Source organism: Odocoileus virginianus, chromosome 10, assembly GCF_023699985.2.
Source record: "Odocoileus virginianus isolate 20LAN1187 ecotype Illinois chromosome 10, Ovbor_1.2, whole genome shotgun sequence".
Taxonomy (NCBI): Eukaryota; Metazoa; Chordata; class Mammalia; order Artiodactyla; family Cervidae; genus Odocoileus; species Odocoileus virginianus.
Window position 1 is genome coordinate 15,569,349 of NC_069683.1, and position 21,003 is coordinate 15,590,351.

General features: G+C 41.6%; 1 protein-coding gene across 4 annotated transcripts in view; it reads right to left on the minus strand.

Moving 5' to 3' along the window:
* The window catches only part of ALKBH3 (alkB homolog 3, alpha-ketoglutarate dependent dioxygenase), a 39,476-nt gene that overhangs the window by 7,539 nt on the left and 10,934 nt on the right, over window positions 1–21,003 (minus strand). For all 4 annotated transcript variants that reach the window (XM_020907504.2, XM_070473140.1, XM_070473141.1 and 1 more), the window contains 3 exons: window positions 20,660–20,763; window positions 18,981–19,069; window positions 10,036–10,245 (listed from right to left, as the gene is read on the minus strand). In XM_020907504.2, the coding sequence (XP_020763163.2) occupies window positions 10,036–10,245; window positions 18,981–19,069; window positions 20,660–20,763 (403 nt within the window). The remainder of the gene's footprint in view (window positions 1–10,035; window positions 10,246–18,980; window positions 19,070–20,659; window positions 20,764–21,003) is intronic.

A 21,003-nucleotide genomic window follows, 5' to 3' on the forward strand; every position in this document is an offset into this window, starting at 1 on the left:
GTAAGTCAGCAGTATGGTGCAATCACACAGGGACATCAAAGGAAGACATCAGAGTCGGCTGGGCATAGATTTTGTGAAGATTTGACCATCTGGCTAGAAGAGTTCACATTTTATACCCTGTGTTCCAGCAGGAGCAAGTAAAGACTTCTAAGCTAGAAAACAAACTGATGAAAGCAGTGAGCTCAGTCTTGGCTTTCTGCTCTTCTTTCTCTATACTTCTGCTCTGAACTGATAATGGGTAATTCCATAGCTTTATACACTATCTAGACTATTAGTTTCAATTCAGTTCAACAACTGATTGTCCATGCCATGTGGAGCAAGTGCCTTAACACAGTGCCTCCGCCGCCTCACCTGTGCAATGCAGACGACAGCAGCACTGACTTTATAAGATTCCTGGAGGCTGCATGCAGAGCAGTGAGGACAGAGCCAGGCACAGACTCAGGACTATGCACTCACTATTGATCACTACCTCTCTACTGTTGTTACTGTTGTTATCCTGGCAATTCCCAAATGATACCTCTAGCACAGGCCTCTCATCTGAGGCCCTGATGCCATAGCCAATTTGGAAGTCTCAAGCATCTTGAACCTAGCATGTAGAAGAAGGATCTCTTGATTCCTCCACAATCCTCCCTAAACAAGAGAAAAATAAAATGCAAACCCCCTGCTCCTCTTCCATCTGAGTAAACAGCACCTCCATCTACCAACTGCTTGAGCCAGAAACCTGGTTCACCCTCAAAAATACACCTCAAATTCATCTACTGTGTTCCTCCTCACTGCCACCATCTGAGTGCAAATCAGCAGTCTCCCAGTAAAAACACTGGAACAACCTTTTAGTCTCCTATTCTTGCCTCTCCCTGAATTATTCTTCACACAGCAGCCAGAGTGTTCTTTTTCAAATATAAACCAGAGCATGTCACAACCTCATCTATTCCCATTCCGCTTGGAGTAAAATCTAAATTCAGAGCCCTAACTGCAAGTTGTAATTATGTCTCTCCATTGAATCGACTGTTCTCTAGCTCCCGTGACATCCAGGAGGGCAGGGCCCATGTCTGCCACATTTACTGCTATTTACCCAGAGTTAAGCATAGTACCCGACACATAGTGGGTACTCAATTAATATTTGTGAACAGGAGGAAAGAGAAGAAAGAACAAATAGAGAAAATGAGCTGTTCCTGAAAATATCTAGCATCTGGTTATCAGATAGAACTGAGGGAGAAGAGATTAGAATTACGGATATCAGAGTGGAAAATGGCATTTTAGTATTTTAGGCATGTGGTAAAGACAGCCTGAAATGAAGTCACTATTAGAAGGATGAGTTTTTCAGACCTTTCAAGAAAGAATTAAGAAGATTTGGAACTAAAACAATTGAAATGAGAGAATGGGGAAGAACTGAAAATAATTTATTATTAAACCTGACCAAGAGAGCAGTGACACTATGAACATAACGGCACTTGTGAGCAGGTGGAATTGTGGAGTTTTCTGAGAGAATAACAGTAAGTCTACAATTTCAGGTGAGAAGTCATGTGCTGTTGTAAGTAAAAATGTCTCACGACAAAGTGATGACCAAGAACAAAGTGATGACTAGAATGTGAGATAAAAGTCAAAGCTGGAATTGAGATTCACAAGTTGCTCCACCAAAGAAGAAATAGTTGAAGCCATAACAACAAATGAAATCCCATTATTTATGTATTCAATCAAAATACACACATACACACAGTGCTAAACACTGGGGATGTAATGATAAAGGAGACAGAGATGGACCTTGCCGACATGGCGTTTACAGTCTACTCCTACTTCATAATCCCCTTAAAAGTCATGTAGGCAAAGGTGACAGAATCAAAGACAATCCTGAACATCCATATTTAAAGGGGTTGAATGTAAAGGGAAAAAAAAACCTCAAAGGAAGCAAAGAAGTAGCAGTGAGAAAAGTGTGAGAATAGCTGAGATAATACAGTATTTCAGGAGCCAACAGGAGCAAGAAAGGGCAGCTAACAGATGGCTGAGTTTCAGGGAGAGAGATGCTGGATGCTGGTGACCAACATTACAAGGAAGAGGACAATGATTGAGGAAAGGCCAAACTACGTGCTATTCAGGACGATGGTATCACTACATTAGCAGCATGGTGAGATGGAGCTAGAGAGCAGGTGTTCCAAAAATGAGTTAAGTTGTAGGAAAGGGAACCTGCAGATGCAGACAACTGATCCCAGAATCTGTGCTTCAAAAATCAAGAAAAAACCAAGATGTTGGAGGGTCTGTAGAATCAAGCAAAGGGTTTTCTCAAGATGGTAACAGACAGAATAGGAATTTCCCTTGCTCTCTGGTCCAAGAATCAGATACATAGTAGAGCTGCTTGACAAGTATGGTTAAGGCTTTACCGCAGACTGAAATGATATTTGAAAACTAAATGCCAGCATGTGCTACAGCTACTTAGACTGCTGCACCCAGTTGTCCCTTCGCTGGCTCTACTTCCTGACTTAGGGCTATGCCAAAATGCCTCCTCTCCTTTCAGTCATTTCTTTCCAGCTTGTGTTCCCAATCAAACTATGGTGTGGCCTTGCCCTTGAGAACCTGGCTGGCTTCTAGACAGCTTTACGGATCATCAAAGTTTGCAGCTGTATTTGGACTGTAAATGTGTTTCTACAGTGCCAATGTAAGAACACAGCTGGACCTGTCATTGATAGCCGTAATATATTTTTAAATTTGACATAAACAAAATATATTAGTTATGGAAATTATGGAAACAAAGTAAAGCTAGGACCCCACAAAGTCATCTCCACAGTTAGTCTGCTGACTCAAACCAAACACTTTCAGAGATGGCATCTTCAACATGATCTGAAAAACATTACTTTTAAAAAAGTAGCAGCTGGTTTTGAAATAAGATCTGATAAAGTAGGAAACTAGATGGGATAGCATAGACTTTTTTTTTTTTTTTTTTTTTAGGGCTCGCCAGGCAGCATGCAGGATCTTAGCTCCCTGACTAGGGAAACCTGTGCCCGCTGCAGTGGGAACACAAGAAGCTTAACCACTGGACTACCAGGGAAACCTCTGGGAAAGCACAGATTTAAAGTGACTTGAGGTTATCAGTTCAAAAACAGTTTTGAGCTCACTTGCCACACACAAATACTTGGGCTTTATCAAACTCTCTTCCTGAATTTTGACGTGGATTTGGCATGGAAGGTTCTAGTGAGGTGAGTGAGAACAGTAAGCACGAGGGCCCGGCACATGCAGTTGGTCAGTCCAGACCAGGCACATCCCGTGATCTTAAACGGCAAATGCAGTTTACATTGCAACACCTACCACCAGTGTTAGTTGTTGATGTATTATTGGGGGTAGGAGGGTTGAAAAGTTACTGAATTAAGCAAAAACAAGGTTGGCTTTACACTTACCGTTATAGTCACTCTAACTATACTAAATGTGCATTTGAAACCAGAAGATTTAATGCAATGAAGATGCCATTCTTGGTGATATAATATTTCCAAGAAATGCAACTTAAAGGAATTGCTGTTTTGAAAGAGCTTCTACTCAAGACTGCAGCACCAGAAATAAACACTCCTTCCTTGAAGAGCATACAGGACAAATTCCATGAAGCCTGACATCCAGCTGACCTCAGTCACCAGGAAAAGTGCAGGGTTCCCCAGTCATCCATTACATCAGAACACTCATTCCCAAACCATCCCAGGACATAACCTGATCAAACACAATCCCCCACACCCACCCCTGGCCCTGCCACTGTGTCCACTGGAATTCTCATTCAGGGATGAGAAAACATACCCAGATCCTCAGCCTCATGTGCTCTGAAGGTTCCCTCTACCTCCTGTCCTAATCAAAACCTAGCTCTCTCCAGAAGACTCCAAATTCTGGGAAACTCTCTCTCTTGTGGAAGGTGATCATGTCTCTCACATTGATAGAGTGAGGGGACACTCCTCATTAACACTTTCATACCATTATTCCCAGGCATGTCTTAAAAATGCTCGCCCCTCTGAGCTCCTGTCACTGGAGCTGCCCACCCCTCTTCTCTTCTGCCTCGGCCCCAGGAGGTACAACAATCTCTTAATGGCTCCTGGCTCCCACTCTTGCTCTTGTCTGGTCTGAGCTCCACGCAGTAGCAACTGACCTTGTAAAATTTCAGTCAGATTGTGTCACTCTTCCTCCTAACACATTTCAATGGCTTCCTGATGTACTTAAAACCCACTCCTTCCTGAGGATCCTGAGTCCTTGTGATCTGGCCCCGCCCACCCCTTCCATCTCATCACCTGCTCCTCTCTGCACTTGCTCACTCTGCTCCTCTGTTGGGCCTCCTTCTCCTTCCTCAAACTCACTAAGCTCTTTTCTGCCTCAGCTAAGCAGTCATCTACCAGGAAAATGTGGCTTGTGAAAGAAAATTAGCAGAAGGCTCAGGAATAGTTTTTTAGAGCATGGCAAAGTGGAGGGGAAAAAAAACTACCATTAAGACAAGGTTTTAAAAAAAGTTTGCAAGCAGACCTCACACCTAGTCAGGACACACACAAATTTGACAAATCACTTTGGAAAACACTGTTCTCCCAAGATTAAAAGTGCTATCAGTGGCAATACAAAACTGGGAGGCTCTCTACAAAAATTAGTTATTCCCAGTGGCAGTTAGGACATGGATTCTAGCCTGAGACAGCCCCCAAGGAAGCAAATGACGATCCCAACTCCCCAAAGAGCTCGTGTGTGTAGAGAACTGAGGTTCTACCAGGACTACTTATCTTTATCCACTTAAACATGCACCAATTTATCTACCCACTCACTCACTCACACTGTCCAAAACACTGCATGACCCTAAAGACAGGAGCTCAGAAATTCAATCACCATTCCTGATCCACAGGCCCCTTGACCCTCCCCAAGTCTCCCCTGCACCCCCTCAGTGAATGCCATTCACAGGCCAAGGCAACCCTGGAGGTTAGCCTCACTGTTGTTCACTTTCTTTTTCAATTTCCACATCTGAAAAGTCACTGTAGCATCCACCATTTATAACAGCTTAAAAATTCATTGATTACTGCAACAACTTTCGTAGTGCCTTTCATGGGAAAACTTTCCTATTACTTCCATAAAGTTGCTACCAATTATCGTCCCCATTTACAAAAATGGAATGAGTATAAATGAAGCAGATAAGTGCTTTTTACAGGCATCATAACAGAAACAGGAAACAAAACCTGATATTTTAAATTTCATTAGGGACTGTATTAAAAAGATGATGGTTATCAACAGTTCCTTTTGAGTAGTTCTTGTAATTTCTCAGGATAGATGCAGTAATCAGAAGACGGACTAAGAAGTATGGATGCCAGGAAGAGCAGTAGTGGGCGTGGGGGCTGAGGCGGCGGTCCGGTCGCCACTCCACGAAACACTGCACAGTCTAGTTTACCCAATTTTCAAATTTAAGCTAGTCAGCTTATATTATTTTGGATTCCAATATCCTCAATTCTTCTAAAACCTTGGGAAAAATGCTGATATTTATGATCAAAGTGACCTTTTTATATTCCATTCTTCCCAGCAGTGTGTAAACAGGGAGGTACTAAGAACTCGAATGTACTGGGAACTCTCAACCTCTCCCATTACAAGTGGTTTTACAAACATCTCTTTTGGTATTATGAACAGAGTTCTCATTCTTCAGAAGGTGCTAGAGAAAGGAATGGTTGGAGAAATTTCCCAACTTGCCTCAACTCAATCATCTTGAGGTAGATAGAAGCCCCTCACATTTTCAAGATTCAGCTGATAACGGACAGTGCTTATGCATGGGTAATTTTCTAGAAAACAAGGCTTTTGGCATCTAAACCTCCAGTGCATCACAAACTTCCTATTATCTAATACTCACCCCCCTCCCCAACTCAGCCATCACTGTTTCTATGGTAACCGACAGAGAAATAGCAGCCTGCCAAATGGCTTTTGTACTTCCTTTTCCAGCTTGTTTTTCAGTATAGAATTAAAGCTATACCGGGAAAAGAACCAGACTAATCTTTATAACAGGGACACGACGCAGTCTGAAAAGTACAACTGGGTTTGGGACACAAGCATATAAAAGCTTTAATGAGCCCACCTTGGGAGAATAAAAGAGGTTCTTGGTTTCTTTAAAAAAAAAACGTCTACAGAGGCATAGTTGGTAAGCTTTGTCTTAAGATAGTATATTCTGATGTTGGCCAGAAGATAGATACAATGTTGTTCACTCAGGTTTAACTGAATTAACAAAAGAAGGGATGGGTGAATGAAGGAAAGACTACTATGTCTCCAAGTAGCTTATTATCATTAAAGGAAGTGGTAATTGACTATAAAATCAAAACAAATAAGCAGAAGTTGACAGACTTGGACAGGGAGATGAGGATCAAGGATTGGCATCTTGGAGGAGTGAATGTTTAATCCTAGGGATGATGCATGCACAAAGCCGGCTGAGCCAACTGCATGAATCAGAGGGACACTGGTGCTGAGGGAAGCAAAGATCTCCTTACCATCTCAGCACAGCGAGAAATTGTTAGGGATGCAATGTGTGCGACTGGGGCAGCCTTCAGAAGATCAGCAGCTACAGAGAACTACTTAAGGTGCCAGACTGCAAAACAAACAGCTGCTGCAGGGGTGGGGGAGTTTGAATGTTAAAAAAAAAAAAGGCTAATTCTTTTTGAAAGTGGCCTCAAACTGTCTCAAATCTACATACTTAATCAAACACAGGAAATCTCATGATTCCTCTCTGTCAGCTTTAGATGAGAAACTTTGACTCAAGTCAAACAGGTATTACCTTCTTCTCCTCAGATTGGTTAAAACTAACTGGATTTTGAAAAAGATGCCCTCCCACAATCTCTAGCACACTCCAAATGTCTTGTAGACAGACATGAAAATTACAATCTTTAGTGGCATAGCGGGACAGGTTCCTAGGAACTACAGAAAGTCAGACTCCTACAAATTCCACACAGAGGACTAACCTGAATTACATTTTTTATTTTATGCTTTTACCTTGAGTTATATGAATCATGAGTCATGTTCTCAAAGCTATCACCATAGTTAAGGAAGAAAAGTAGACAGATCTGCAATAACCATTTTCCTTTCAATCCTTTGGAAAAGGGATTATTATTCTAAGATAAAGATGATGTACTCTAAGATACATTCCCAAGGATGTCAACTCAGAGAAAGGCTTCTATACTTCAAGTTTAGCTAGATTTGTGGAGCCCAAGATTTTTTAAATCTGCTAAAGAAACGAAGAAACTTTTCCAAAAGTTTAAACCTGGGTTTTGTTTATCCAAGAATGGAGTTTATAGTTCTTGGGGCCGGGAAGTAATTTTAAAACTGTATTCACTAACTCATGATTATAATTTCAAATATATTAACCTTCAATTTCCCCATCTTAAACAGAAGTCAGAATTGAAGGAATATACAACTGCATCAAATTCAATCAGTTAAGACTATGCCAGAAGCAAAACTTATTAATCAGTAACTTGATATACTGACACATTTGTATTTCTTCCCATATCTGTTTCCTTAGCCAACTCTGTTTCAAGATCTTAGACAAATTTTCTTACTTATCAGATAGGTTTTTTTCATCAAATCAGCTACTAAGTTATAGTGCAAATTCCCCTGCTATTGGCAGACAATTAAAGGGACTTAACCATATTTTCAGTGTTTCACGGCCTGTGCTTTTACTCTTGTTCATCAAAATAGACTCTAAGAAGCCTTGAGAAGACAAAGTTTCAGTAAGTGTGGTCAGTGTCCCTCTTAAGAGATTTCGTTCCAATTGGTTGCCCTCAGACACAATGCTACGTGGCAGTTACATTTTCTATCCACCCATTAACCTATAACATAACTGAATTGTATTTCCAAGAAATAATTCTTGATCACCATGAATATGTTCTCATATGAGAATATGAAGACCTTCAGCTGCCTAGAGGGGAAAAAATAGAGGTATTCTGGGTACCAGAACACTGTTAATTCTTCAGTTTAGTCGCTCAGTCGTGTCTGACTCTTTGTGACCCCATGGATTGCAGCACGCCAGGCTTCCCTGTCCATCATCAACTCCCAGAACTTGCTCAAACTCATGTCCATTGAGTCTGTGATGCCATCCAACTATCTCATTCTCTGTCGTCCCCTTCTCCTCCTGCCTTCAATCTTTCCGAGCATCAGGGTCTTTTCAAATGAGTCAGCTCTTTGCATCAGGTGGCCAAAGTATTGGAGTTTCAGCTTCAACATCAGTCCTTTCAATGACTAATGCTTAACAGTTGGAAATTGCTTGTACAGTAAAACTAATTATCCTACAAAGCATGCTTTGGGAATTCTTAACCTTAAAATCTGGAAATAGGCAAAAAAATGTTTTTTAAAAAGGGTGATGGTGGTGGTGGCGAATGTACGTGTAGAGAAAAGCGGTAACTGAATACTTAAAACACTTGGCAACAAGGAAAGTAACTGCAAAGAACCAGAGACTCAGCTTACACCAAAGATTATCCTGGATCCACCAGAGTTTGCTGTCCACTCAGAAAGCTGGAAGGATAACCCTGGAAGGGAGACAGAGCACTAACAGGGGCCAGATCATCAGCTCCAGGAGGGGAAGGATGACTTCATCTCACTTACTCATGGCTATAATCCCAGCTCCCAAGACCGGGCCTGGCAAAAAGGTGGTGTTCCGCACGTCTGGCTTGAGGGTCTGAACTTTAAAATAAGACACATGGTGTTTCTCTGCCATCCACACAACAGAAGACTTACGAAGGGGAGGATGAACTCCTCACACATGCAAACGTAGGATTTAACCAAGTGGAAGTCTACATATAAAAGCTAACTGTACCTGAAAGGAACATGGCAAAGGTTGGGAGCCTGCTTCTTAGGCGGGTCTCCCTGGTACACTGAAACAGTGAAGGCTAGTCAGAGTGCTCGGGGAGCAAGTTCACGCAGAAAGTCACTGGCAACTGACCACACCCCCACCCCGCCAACACAGACCAAAGCTTCTTTGTAAACAAGAGCAAATACAGCCCTGTCAATAGAAGATATGCCAAGGAAAGGTGCTTAATGGAGTAAGTGCAAAACAACACAATATGCTTCAAAATACCATGTTTGGAAACCCAAATACATGTCTGGAAAACAGCCCAAGAAGTATATCTGATGAAGAACAGACATAAGCACTGACTGCCTGATAATTATGTGGTCTGGATTAGGTCATGCTCAAAACACCGCCCTGTAGGCCGTCCACGCTGACTGCGTCTGGTTTAATGTTATAAGCTAAATGATCGGGAGCCTTGGTTTAAAAAATACACCCACACGCAAATGCTGGAAATAAGATAATTTGGTAGAGGTTTGCTCTTCTCTTAGAGTTCCTACTATCTTTCTATCTACCTTAGTCCTAAAGTTCTACACTTGTTGATTTAAAAAAGACCACACACACACAGAGCCCTCATACTCCTCCAGTGTCTTATAATATATAGTAAGAGCTGGGCTGGACAACTGAAGTTATTCTACACTTTAGTCACTGCTTGTCTGGTCATCTGGCTGGAACTTCCTCTCTGAAGGAGTACCATCCAACTGGACTTCAGGAACCGGCTAAGAAGGAATGGGGATGCCTGTGGTACTTCTTTTCAAAGAAGACAGGCAACACTGCCATGAAGGACACTTACTTAAAGGCTCCTGAAGAAGGGCATCTTCCCTGAGCCTCCTTCCTTTCCCTTCTTGCCCCTACTCACTCGAGTCATCCCTTTGTGAGCCCTCCTTCATAGCATTTATCGTAATTCCAGTTACTTGAGTAATGAGTAATGTCTGTCTACCCCCATTTCCATGAGGATGGGGACCGTGTCTGTCCTTTCCACCAGTGGAAATAAGCCTTTAACACCTGGCACACAGCGGGCAATTTCTGTTGCAGAAATGAACAAATGGCTTCTGTAGAAGTCAAAAGTTATCCACAGGATATAAGCCATCAGTTGAAAACATTTCATCAACCAAACACACACTCCAATCTCCTAAATCTGAAAGTAGGAGCCTTTTAGGAGCCCAGTTTTTTTTCCACAGATTATTATATGGCAGGAGTAACATAAAATAAACAAACAGACTACTCACTGGTGGGGGCTTCCTTCTCATCTCAAACACACGCATGGCACCAAAACTGAGAGAAGCAATGACGGGGCACCTCCCCAGTGAAGGCTCGTCATCACTGTGCCAGTCCACGCTGTCCTTCTCGCTCCGGTACAGATTGCAGAGCAAGGAGTTGAAGGTGTGGCCACTGTTCTCTTCAACTTGGTTCTTCAGCATGAGCAGCACGGGATGCCACTGCAGTCAACAGGTCAAGAGAAGGGGCAGAGACAGCTCACATGAGAACAAGGTGGCAGTCACAGGGAAAACAGGAAGTGCAAAGTCAGTCATGCTATAAACAGGGGCTTGGAATAAGCAAACCATCTGAAACATAATAAGCGTAACGCCAGAAGAGAAGGTGCATTGTCGCCCGTTATGTCTATTCTGAAGCAAGCTGGCCTCTGCAATTTTACTAAGATGCTAAATTTGGTGTAGCGATGTCATGAAGACCAGACCTACCCTCCCATCTCATCCTCTCCATGTTAAATATATGACCCTCCCGAGAAGTAACTGTCAGTACACTGGGCAGTCGCCTCAGTAAGGCATGGGGGTGGCATGTGGAGCAGGAAGCTTGCTTTGTCACCACGGCTGATGGGCCGTCAGGAGTTGGCAGATAAAGACTGCAGTCTGAGGGTGAAACAGCTCTTCTTCGGGGGGGCCCTCTGCTCCATTTCTGTACTGTGCTGTACTGTACTGTGCTCACTCAGTCATGTCTGACTCTTTGCGACCCCAGGGCCTGTAGCCCACCAGGCTCCTCTGTCCATGGGCACTTCTCCAGGCAAGAATACTGGAGTGGGTTGCCATGCCCTCTTCCAGGGGATCTTCCAGACCCAGGAATCGAACCCAGGTCTCCCACATTGCAGGCGGATTCTTTAACGTCTGACCCACCAGGATGCAGTTCCCATTTTATCACAAATGGCAAAATTGCTCTTTGAAAAGGATATTTAATATTTCCAGAGTGGCAAACTTCCTAAGACCAGAACCCAGAGGGGAAAAACATTCTACAGAATGGAGTCATGAAATGTCTGTGAACTACAAAAGATTTAAAGAGCCCACAGCCCTGCCTCCTGAGCACCGAGTTCACATTCGTAGTTTATATTCAGAACTCACCATCTCGCCATACGTGCTTTAGCGAACTTAGGTTGTACTAGGGAGCTACAGCGTAGCTCTTATGGTTCTGGTTAGAGTTCTGTATGTTTTGCCTCCCGAGAAACCTCAAGTGCTTTACAGAAGCTTCCTGTAGGACAGGGTTTCTCGCTCCACTACCAAAGTTGATTGAGGAGGCAACTCCCTGGCAGTCCAGAGGTTAGGACTCAGCACGTTCACTATTGAGGGCCTGGGTTCAACCCTTGGTTGGGGAACTAAGATGCTGAAAGCTATTTAGCACAGCCAAAAAAAATTACTGAGGACCCCAAAGAACTTCTATGATAGCTACCATATTAAAAATTAAAACTAAAAAAATTTTAATTTTTGGTTAATTCATTTAAAAAATAACAACTCCATTATATGCTAAACCAAGTAGTAGCTTTTTTCCAATATAAAAAAATTAGTGAGAAGAGTGGCACTGTTTTGCAAATCTCTTCAATGTTTGATTTAACAGAAGAGAGTTGGTTCTAATATCTGCTTATGCATTCAATCTGTTTAAAATGTTTTTGTTGACACATACAAAGAAAACTGCCTTCACACAGAGATGTAGTTGGAAAAAGGAAGAAAAAGCCTTTTCAAATAACCGTAGCTATTCTTTGCTATTACACCAAAACTCAACTGTACTGATTTCTTAAAGGTTAAAAGCAATGTGGAATCAGAAACTACATCAACACACTTTTGATATTATTACATCTAAATCCATTGGTCCAACTTGCACTTTGAATGAATCTTTTAATCTTGCATGATTCTGTAACATCAAGCACTGGTGATTTGGAAAATACTGGCTCACTGAGTTATGCAGACCCTCTTACTACTGACATGTTTCATTATATACCATAAAAAAAATCACCTCCATTAATATTGCCACTGATCTCTTCAGAAAAAGCTAAGTAATGGGAAGAGGTCAGGCTCAAGGTGAAGGATATGAGTTTTTCCAGAATTCCTAACATTTCCTTGAAACCTCAACTTTTATCAGTATCACACTTTTATTAAATCCTGTCCATTGTTTTCCTAGAAGTGACACTTCATTCACTTATGAGAAAATGTCTGCTGAGTTCTCAAGTCTAAATAGTGTGTGTGCCAGTGGCTCTTCCAAGTAAAATGGTCCAGGATAAAAGCAGCTAGTTCCGCTTATACCTTAAACAATCACACAACCATCATAAATCATTTGGAGCAGGAATGCCTTATACACACTTTTCATTTCATGAAACAATTTTAAAAGATCAAGATTTAATAAAACTAATAATGCTTATGGCTTCATCAAAGGACACCCTTGAATGAAACCATCATTTTTTTTTTTTTACTGGAAGTGCATGTGGTAAAGAAAACAATGATTACTAGTACAGTTTGGTGGCGATGCCTTGATTCATACTACGGCACCAACAATTTTAGTCACCATTGTTTTTGTCTAGTGCAAACTCAACACAGTGAAAAATGTCACCTAGTCTTAGTAATCTCATAAAATTAATTTTGACCCTGTGGATTCCCAGAAAGAATTTCATGGACTTCCTCCAGGGATCCACAGATTCTACTTTAAGGACTGCCACTCAGGTTTCCCTGGTGGCTCAGTGGTCAAGAATCTGCCTGCCAGTGTAGGGGATGTGGGTTCAACCTCTGGTCCAGGACGATCCCACAGGCTGCAGAACAGCTAGGCCCATGTGCCACAAACTACTGAGCCTGTGCGCTAAAGCCCAGGAGCTGCAACTACTGAAGCCCATGCACCCTAGAGCCGAGCTCTGCAAAGAGAAGCCGCCACGATGAGAAGCCTGTGCACTGCAACTAGAGACAGGCCCCCACTCTCTCTGCAACCAGAAAGCCTGCGCAGCAACACAGACCCACCACAACCAAAAATAAATAAATTTTAAAAATTATTAAAAAAAAAAAAAAAGAACTGCCACTTTAGAGAACCCCTTCAGAGTCCATGTTCTATGTCCGGAAGTGAAGAAATGTATGCTCAGCAAAGGAAAGCATAATATCATTCTTAGGTATATACCATGACTATTATCAGGGAAAACTTCCAGGGAGCACATGCGGGAATCAGCTTCACTGTCTCGTGGAAATCGTGTTAAAAGCTGGCCTTCCTTGTTTCGGGTGTGGCATTACATTCTAAGCAGAGGATTCTGTTTATGTTACTGATGTGACACTGGTTTATAACATCATATTTCCACCATGCACATGCGTGTGTGCTCAATCACTCAGTCGTGTCCGACCCTTTGTGACCCCATGGACTGTAGCCCACCAGGCTTCTCTGTCCATGGGATTCTCCATGCAAGGATACTGGAGTGGGTTGCCATTTCCTTCTCCAACCATACAGCATGCTCACCTCCACCAAAAATTCAGTTTCCATCCGTCACCACACAGTTGACCTCCTTCCTCTGCTGTGCCCTCCATTCTGTCCCTTCCCCTTTGGTAACCACTACTGTGCTCCTTGTACCTACATGTTTGGTTTGTTCATTTATTTATTGATTTTTTTATATTCCACACATTAATAAAATCATACAGAATCTGTCCCTCTTCACCTGACTTACTTAACATAATATCCTCAAAGTCCATCCATGGTCTCACAAAAGGTAAGATTTCATCTTTTTTTAAATGGCTGAGTAGTAGTCCATTTATAAATATAAGAGAGTTGGACCATGAAGAAGGTTGAGCACCAAACAATTGATGCTTTCAAATTGTGGTGCTGGAGAAGACTCTGGAAAGTCCCTTGGACTGCAAGGAGATCAAACCAGTCCATCCTAAAGGAAATCAGCCCTGAATATTCATTGAAAGGACTGATGCTAAAGCTGAAGCTCCAATATTTTGGCCACCTGATTTGAAGAGCCAACTCATTGGAAAAGACCCTGATGCTGGGAAAGAATGAAGGCAAAAGGAGAAGAGGGCGGTAGGGGATGAGGTGGTAAGATAGCATCACCAACTCAATGGATATGAACTTGAGCAAACTCTGGGAGGTAGTGGAGGATAGGGAAGCCTGGTGTGCTGCAGTCCATGGGGTTGCAAAGAGTTGGACAAAATTTAGTGACTGAACAACAACATATATACAGATACACACACACACATCACATCTTCTTTATCCATTCATCTGTTGATGGGCACTTAGGTTGCTGCCATATCTTGGCTATTGTGAATAACGCTGTGATGAACACAGGGGTGCACATGTATTTTCAAATTAGTGTTTTCATATTCTTTGGATAAATAACCAGAAGTGGGATAGCTGGATCATATGATATTTTAATTTTTTGAGATATTTCCATAATGGCTGCACCAGTTAAATTCCCATTAACAGGGAATGACAACTCTCTTTTCTCCATATCCTCACCAGCACTTGTTATTTCTTGCCTTTTAGATAACAGCCGTTCCAGCAGACATGAGGTGATGTTATCTTACTATGGTTTTGATTTGCACTTCCCTAATTAGTGATGCTGAGCATCTTATCATGTGCCTATTGTCAATTTGTCCTGGAGAAGGAAATGGCAACCCACTCTAGTATTCTTGCCTGGAGAATCCCATGGACAGAGAAGTCTGGCAGGCTACAGTCTATGGGGTCACAAGAATCAGACACGACTTAGCGACTAAACCACCAACACCACCACCACTGTCCATCTGTATGTCTTCTTTGGAAAAATATCTATTCAGCTCCTCTAAGGCAGATGATTTTTAAAAATAAACTGCAATAACAACAAACAAAACTTAGTCATTAAATGTTATTAAATATTATTTAAATGTCATTAAATGTTATTAAACTAACCTACATTCAAGAGTGAAATTCCATAATAATGTTATCAAGCTGTATTTCCTATTTATTTTATGGCTTTAAGCTATCTTTAACCTGTATGTGAGTCAAGGAGTAACAGAACCTTACATGGAACAACTGCCTGCTTTGAAATTGGGAAAGGAGTATGACAAGGCTGTATGTTGTCACTGTCTATTTAACTTACATGCAGAACACATCATGTGAAATGCCGGGCTGGATGAAGCTCAAGCTGGAATCAAGATTGCTGGGAGAAATATTAACAACCTCAGATATGTAGATAATATCTCTCTAATGGCAGAAGGTAAAGAGGAACTAGAGACTCTTGACGAAAGTGAAAGAGGAGAGTGAAAAAGCTGGCTTGAAACTCAACATTCAAAAAACTAAGATCATGGCATCTGGTCCCATCACTTCATGGCAAATAGAAGAAAAAGTGGAAGCAGTGACAGATGTTCTCTTCTTGGACTCCAAAATCACTAGATGGTAACTGCAACCATGAAACTGGAAGACACTTGCTTCTTGGAAGGAAGGCTATGACAAACCTAGACAGTGTATTAACTTTGTTGACAAAGGTCTGTACAGTCAAAGCTATGGTTTTTCCAGTAGTCACATATGGATGTGAAAGTTGGACCATAAAGAAGACTGAATGCCGAAGAATTGATGCTTTCAAATTGTGGTGCTGGAGAAGATTCTTGAAAGTCCCTTGGACTGCAAGGAGATCAAACCAGTCAATTCTAAGGGAAATCAAACCTGAATATTCATTGGAAGGACGGATGCTGAAGCAGAAGCTACATTATTTTGGCCACCTGATGTGAGCAGCTGACTCACTGGAGAAGACCCTGATACGGGGGAAGCCATTAAGCATGGGCAAGGATATTTAGTTCTTTCTCAAGGGCTGTAGATAACAGTTTAGTCCCTAAGTCATATCTGGCTCTCTTTGTGACCCCATGAACTGTAGCCCACCAAGCTCCTCTGTCCATGGGATTCTTCAGGCAAGAATACTACAGTGGGTTGCCATTTCCTTCTCCAGGGCATCTTCCTAACCCAGGGATTGAACCTGTGTATCTTAAGTCTCCTGCATTGGCAGGCCATTCTTTACCACTAGGACTACCTGGGAAGCTCGATACTGGGAAAGACAGAAGGCAAAAGGAGAAGAGGGCAGCAGAAGATGAGATGGTTGGACAGCATCACTGATTCAATGGACATGAACTTGGGTGAACTCTGGGAGGTGGTGAGGGACAGGGAAGCCTAGCATGCTGCAGTTCATGCAGTCGCAAAGAATCGGCCACGACTGAACGACAACAAGAAGAAGCTTATCTTCGTGGGGATAAAGACCAGATGCTAGAATCATACACTTAACAAGAAACACAAGAACGTAAAGGAGGATGATAGCTTTTCGGCAATGTAACTGAGAAACTAATTAGCACTTCCTTGACTTGCTTAGGGACTGAGCTAACACCAAGTTTGCATTATGTTTCTAAGTGAATATATTTTTTTTATTGGTTATTTTTGGTGGTGAAGTAAGTAGAAAAGGAGAAAACAAGGAATAATGAACTAGGGGATTAATTTAGACTCTCCAACCAATACTCTATATACAGATCCCGCAGCACTGAAAAGTCTAAATTAAAACCCAGCGTCATCTCAATGTTCAGGGAAGACATTCTATCCTTAAAAGACATTTGAGGAAAAGAGTATGAGAAGGTACAAGGACCTATTTGGTGGACTTCAAACAGTGTTTTGCAGACACCCAGGTGCCACAGAGATGCCTCTGGGACCACAGGAGGAGAAAGGAGCAGTCAAGCTGGTGGGACTGCCAGTCAGTGAGGGCACTCTTTTATTTCCATACAGTGGATTCATATAACATCTAGCTTGAAAAAAAGACTAAAAGGGACTTCCCTGGAGGTCCAATGGTTAACAATCCACCTTCCAGTGGAGGGAACACAGGTTTGATCCCTGGTTGGGGAATAGATCCCACATGCTGCAGGGCAACTAGCGAGCCCGCAAGCAGCAACTGCTGATCCCATGCGCTCTAGAAGCCACCCACTCATGCTCCACAATGACAGAAGCCCGCAAGTCGCAACTAGAGAAGCCCCCACGTGTTGCAACTAGAGAAAGCCTGCGTGCCGCAATGAAAACCCAGTGCAGCCAAATAAAAGACTAAAAGATGTTTAAGTACCTATGACTGAACCTCCTCCTGTGCTATGGAATACTAAGCTTGAGGTAAAAACAACTTTAAAATTAAACTAATATCCCCAACATATATATACACATTAGGGAATCTTCCCTTAAAAAATCTGAGAAAGGGACGTCTATTTTGATTTTGTTCCAGATGGTATACAAATTAAATCTATTAGCAATAAATACAAAGTTATGAGCCAGTCAAATTCAAATTAAAGAATTCTAATATGACAATCTTATGATAATAGAATGTTAATAATATAGCAAAATTAAATATAGTATATGAATAACTGATTTTATATAAAAATAAATTCTCTTTATATATTTGCCTAAAAAGAAAAAAAAGACTGAAACCAAAACATCAGATGGAAGTGTTATCCAAAATTTTAATATTCTTCATATTTACCTGTAGTTTCTAAATTTTCAATAATAAACACGTATTAGTTAACGATATAAGAAAAGGGTTGTCATTCAATCAATTCTTTTGAAGAGTTGTCAAAATGTCCCCAAGCATAATTGGTCAGTATCTCAGCAGACCCTACATGTCTTATGTTTAACCTAAAGCAGTGGTTCTCAAGCAAGGTCAATTTTGGAACCCCAACAGATGTTTAGCAATATCCAGAGTCATTTTTGGTTGCCTTGCCTGGGTAAGGGGTGCCTCTGGCATCTAGGGGGCAGAAGTCACAGATGCTGCTAAACATCCTACAATGCACATGACAACCTAACAACAAAGAATTATTGTGCTTGAAATGTCAGTGATACCAAGGTTGAGAAATCCTGTTCTGAAAGATTAGCTAGAATGAAAGAACTTCTTTCCCACAGGCTATTTAATCCTGAACTTCTCTGCTCTAACTGTTGATAAGAAGATACACTAATTCTGACAGAAACATGGCCAGCAGTTTATGATGAACTGGCCTAGTTCAATTCTCTTCATGTTCCCAAGTCAATTTCAGATATAAAGGGTCTCTCTGTACTTCCCCGGGTTACATTCTAAATGCAGCCTTAGAAACCAGAGCACCCATCTATCTCTTCATGTGAAAAAGTCATGTTCCCTTCAGTCAATATTTGACCCCTGAACATTTTAGTAAAATGCTAGTTTATGATAAGAAATTACTAGGAGTTCTAAATATGTCACATTTCTCTTTATTCCAATGCCATAAGCAAAAGCTTCATTTTCTTCAAAGTCTCCTTCAAAAAATAAAAAAACACAAAAACCATATTATTATTTGCCAAAGGCAAGATTCCAGGGACTAAACAGAGAGCTATTTCTTGGATCTTAATTCCATCATCTGGATAAGCTTAATTTATATATTAGAATCTCTTTATCTTTCATGGACATTTTTAAAAACACAAGACGCAGTAGAGACAAGCCAAAGCAATGATAAGTATGAGAACTGCAGCCACAGAATGAATACAAAGTCAACAAGAAAAGCAACAGATTTTTCTCACAAATGGCAAAAGAGCCTGAGACATGGAAAGAAACATTCTGACCTCACTGGTCAGTCGTAAAGATTTGGAACCACAGCAAATATGTACCAGGAGATACACAAAGGGCTATGGCAGAAAAGCTTGGGGAAGCGGGAGATTAGGAAAAGAAATGATTCATTTCTCTGAAATCCTTGCGTCTGGTTCTAGTTTACTCTAGGCCCAGTTTTTTTTTCTCATCCTCTGACTTCATCCGTGGATCAAAAGCACATCAATGGTGATATGCACAAAGACTCAGTGTTGGAACTTGGAGGGTTTTTTGAACCAGGAACCACCATGCAGCTCCGCAAGGTCGTTTACTGTTATTTTACAGTCCTCGACAGTCACAGTATACCGTCTATAAAACCATACCAATAACAACATTCCAACATACGTGAGGATTTGGTTCCATAGTGATTCTTGAATAAGTGTAAGGAAGTTCTCCATACCATGCTGTAAGTCTTGGCTGCTGGTAAGTTACATCTAAGAAAGAAAATACAGGGCCTTTGAAAGGGTTCAATGTTATTTTAGGTGTACCTACCGAGGGCCAACACCCTGCCTAGTAATGTATAAGGAGCTATGAGAAATACAAAGGAAGAGGCAGGGTGGGCTCCCACCCAAGGTTCCACCTTCATAAAGGGCACGGGCCATCAGGAGTGGAATGGCGACAGCTAAAAGGATGGCAAGTGAAGGTATATTGGCAGAGCCAGTATGGGTGACGCTCTGGGGTGAGAATGTGTTTAACCTATTTGTGTCAGTGGTGACACAAACAAGAGTGAAGGAGTCACACCGCAGGACAGAAGGATTCACATTAGAGAGGGTCTAAGATGCAGGACATGGAGTCCAAACCCTTGTAGGTAGGAAATTGTGGCATGAATGTCCATACAGGAAACAAAACCAACTGTCCACCCATGTGCCACCACTATCTAAGCCCTTTTGATTCCAAATAAAGAAAAAGGTGTTCTGACCCACCACAGCACATAGTTAATTTTATTCAGAAGTTTTTGATGTCCACTTTATAATTAGAGAAGGAGCTACCCGCAGATCTGCTATTTTTCCCTACAACTGACTTCAACCGCTACAACAATAACAATAATAATAAAAGCAGTTAACATTCACTGAAGGCTTACTATGTACCAAGCATTCTGTTAAGTACGTATCAGGCACTGTCTCATTTAATTATCACAACAACCTTGCAAGATAGGTATTATTATTAGCTCTATTTTCTTGATCAGAAAAATTAAGAATCAGAAAATTACTTAACTATCATTTGTCTAAAATAAACAATCACTTTGAAAGAGCCAGCAGTTGAAGCCAAGTCTGTCACCAAAAACCCTGCTGTAGAAACTTCTGGGAATCAGAAGGCTGCCCTGAAAGAGCTGACTCTCCTTCTGATGCCTGTTGCAAAAGTGATGCCAGTATACTTTGCCTCTTTCTCCACAGAAAATTTAAAATCACCCAATGTGCCAGGAAAAAAAGATTCTATGCTAGAGCATCGCCGCCCCCCAGTGACCACCTCTGGTACAGCAGGGACTGTTGCTTGCGTAGAACCCGCTCCAAGTCAGGTAATCTTTTTTTTCTTTTTTCAAGTTAGGTAATCTTGACAAGCTCAGGAGAATAATACAAATGCTGAAGCTAAAGGACACTTCTAGTGAAACTAGAGTGAGAATAAAAAGATGATAAAAAGAATATATGCCAAACAGAATCAGAAAAAAAACAAGTTCTGGAAGTGTCTATGAAGAAAGAGGGAAGCTGGCACCATCTGAAGTAACGAATAGTTATCAAACACTAAGGGAGAAAAGCACGTCAACCACAGCTCAGTCAAACCAAACTTCCTTCCTTTCCTGGAAAGCCTACCTTCTGCCATACACTGAGAACCATGTGCTGTTTCTTCTGTGAGGAACACTCTTCCCTGTCCCCTTTGGCGAATTCCTGCCTATCCTTAGGGTTCCAGTTAGGCTTTGAAAATCTCTACGAAAGTCTGGCTGCGATACTAAGAAGCAAGGGTACTGGAAAACAATCCGGAAAGGAGGGCCAAACATCAACAACTGTGATCTCAAGATATCCACTTACCGTCTCTGATGCCGGTCCTCTGTTTCCAGGGAACATCCCGACAAAGCTGTTCAAACACCAAGTCGGCTTCTTTCAAGTCAATAAAGCCAGGACATAAACACACCCTGGATGCAGAAAGAACAATTACTAACTAAAGAACACAGAAGATGGGGTAGACACCAACCATTAGCAGAGTAAATTAATCTGGACGATGCTTCCTCTGGTGGGGTAGATGAAATCAACTTGCCACACCTCCAGAGGGTGGTTATCACCCAGATCATGATGCTCCAGACGAAAAACCAACCTCTGCCAAGTTAAGACAGGCAATGAAGGATAAGGAGGTACATGATGGCTTTCACAGACAT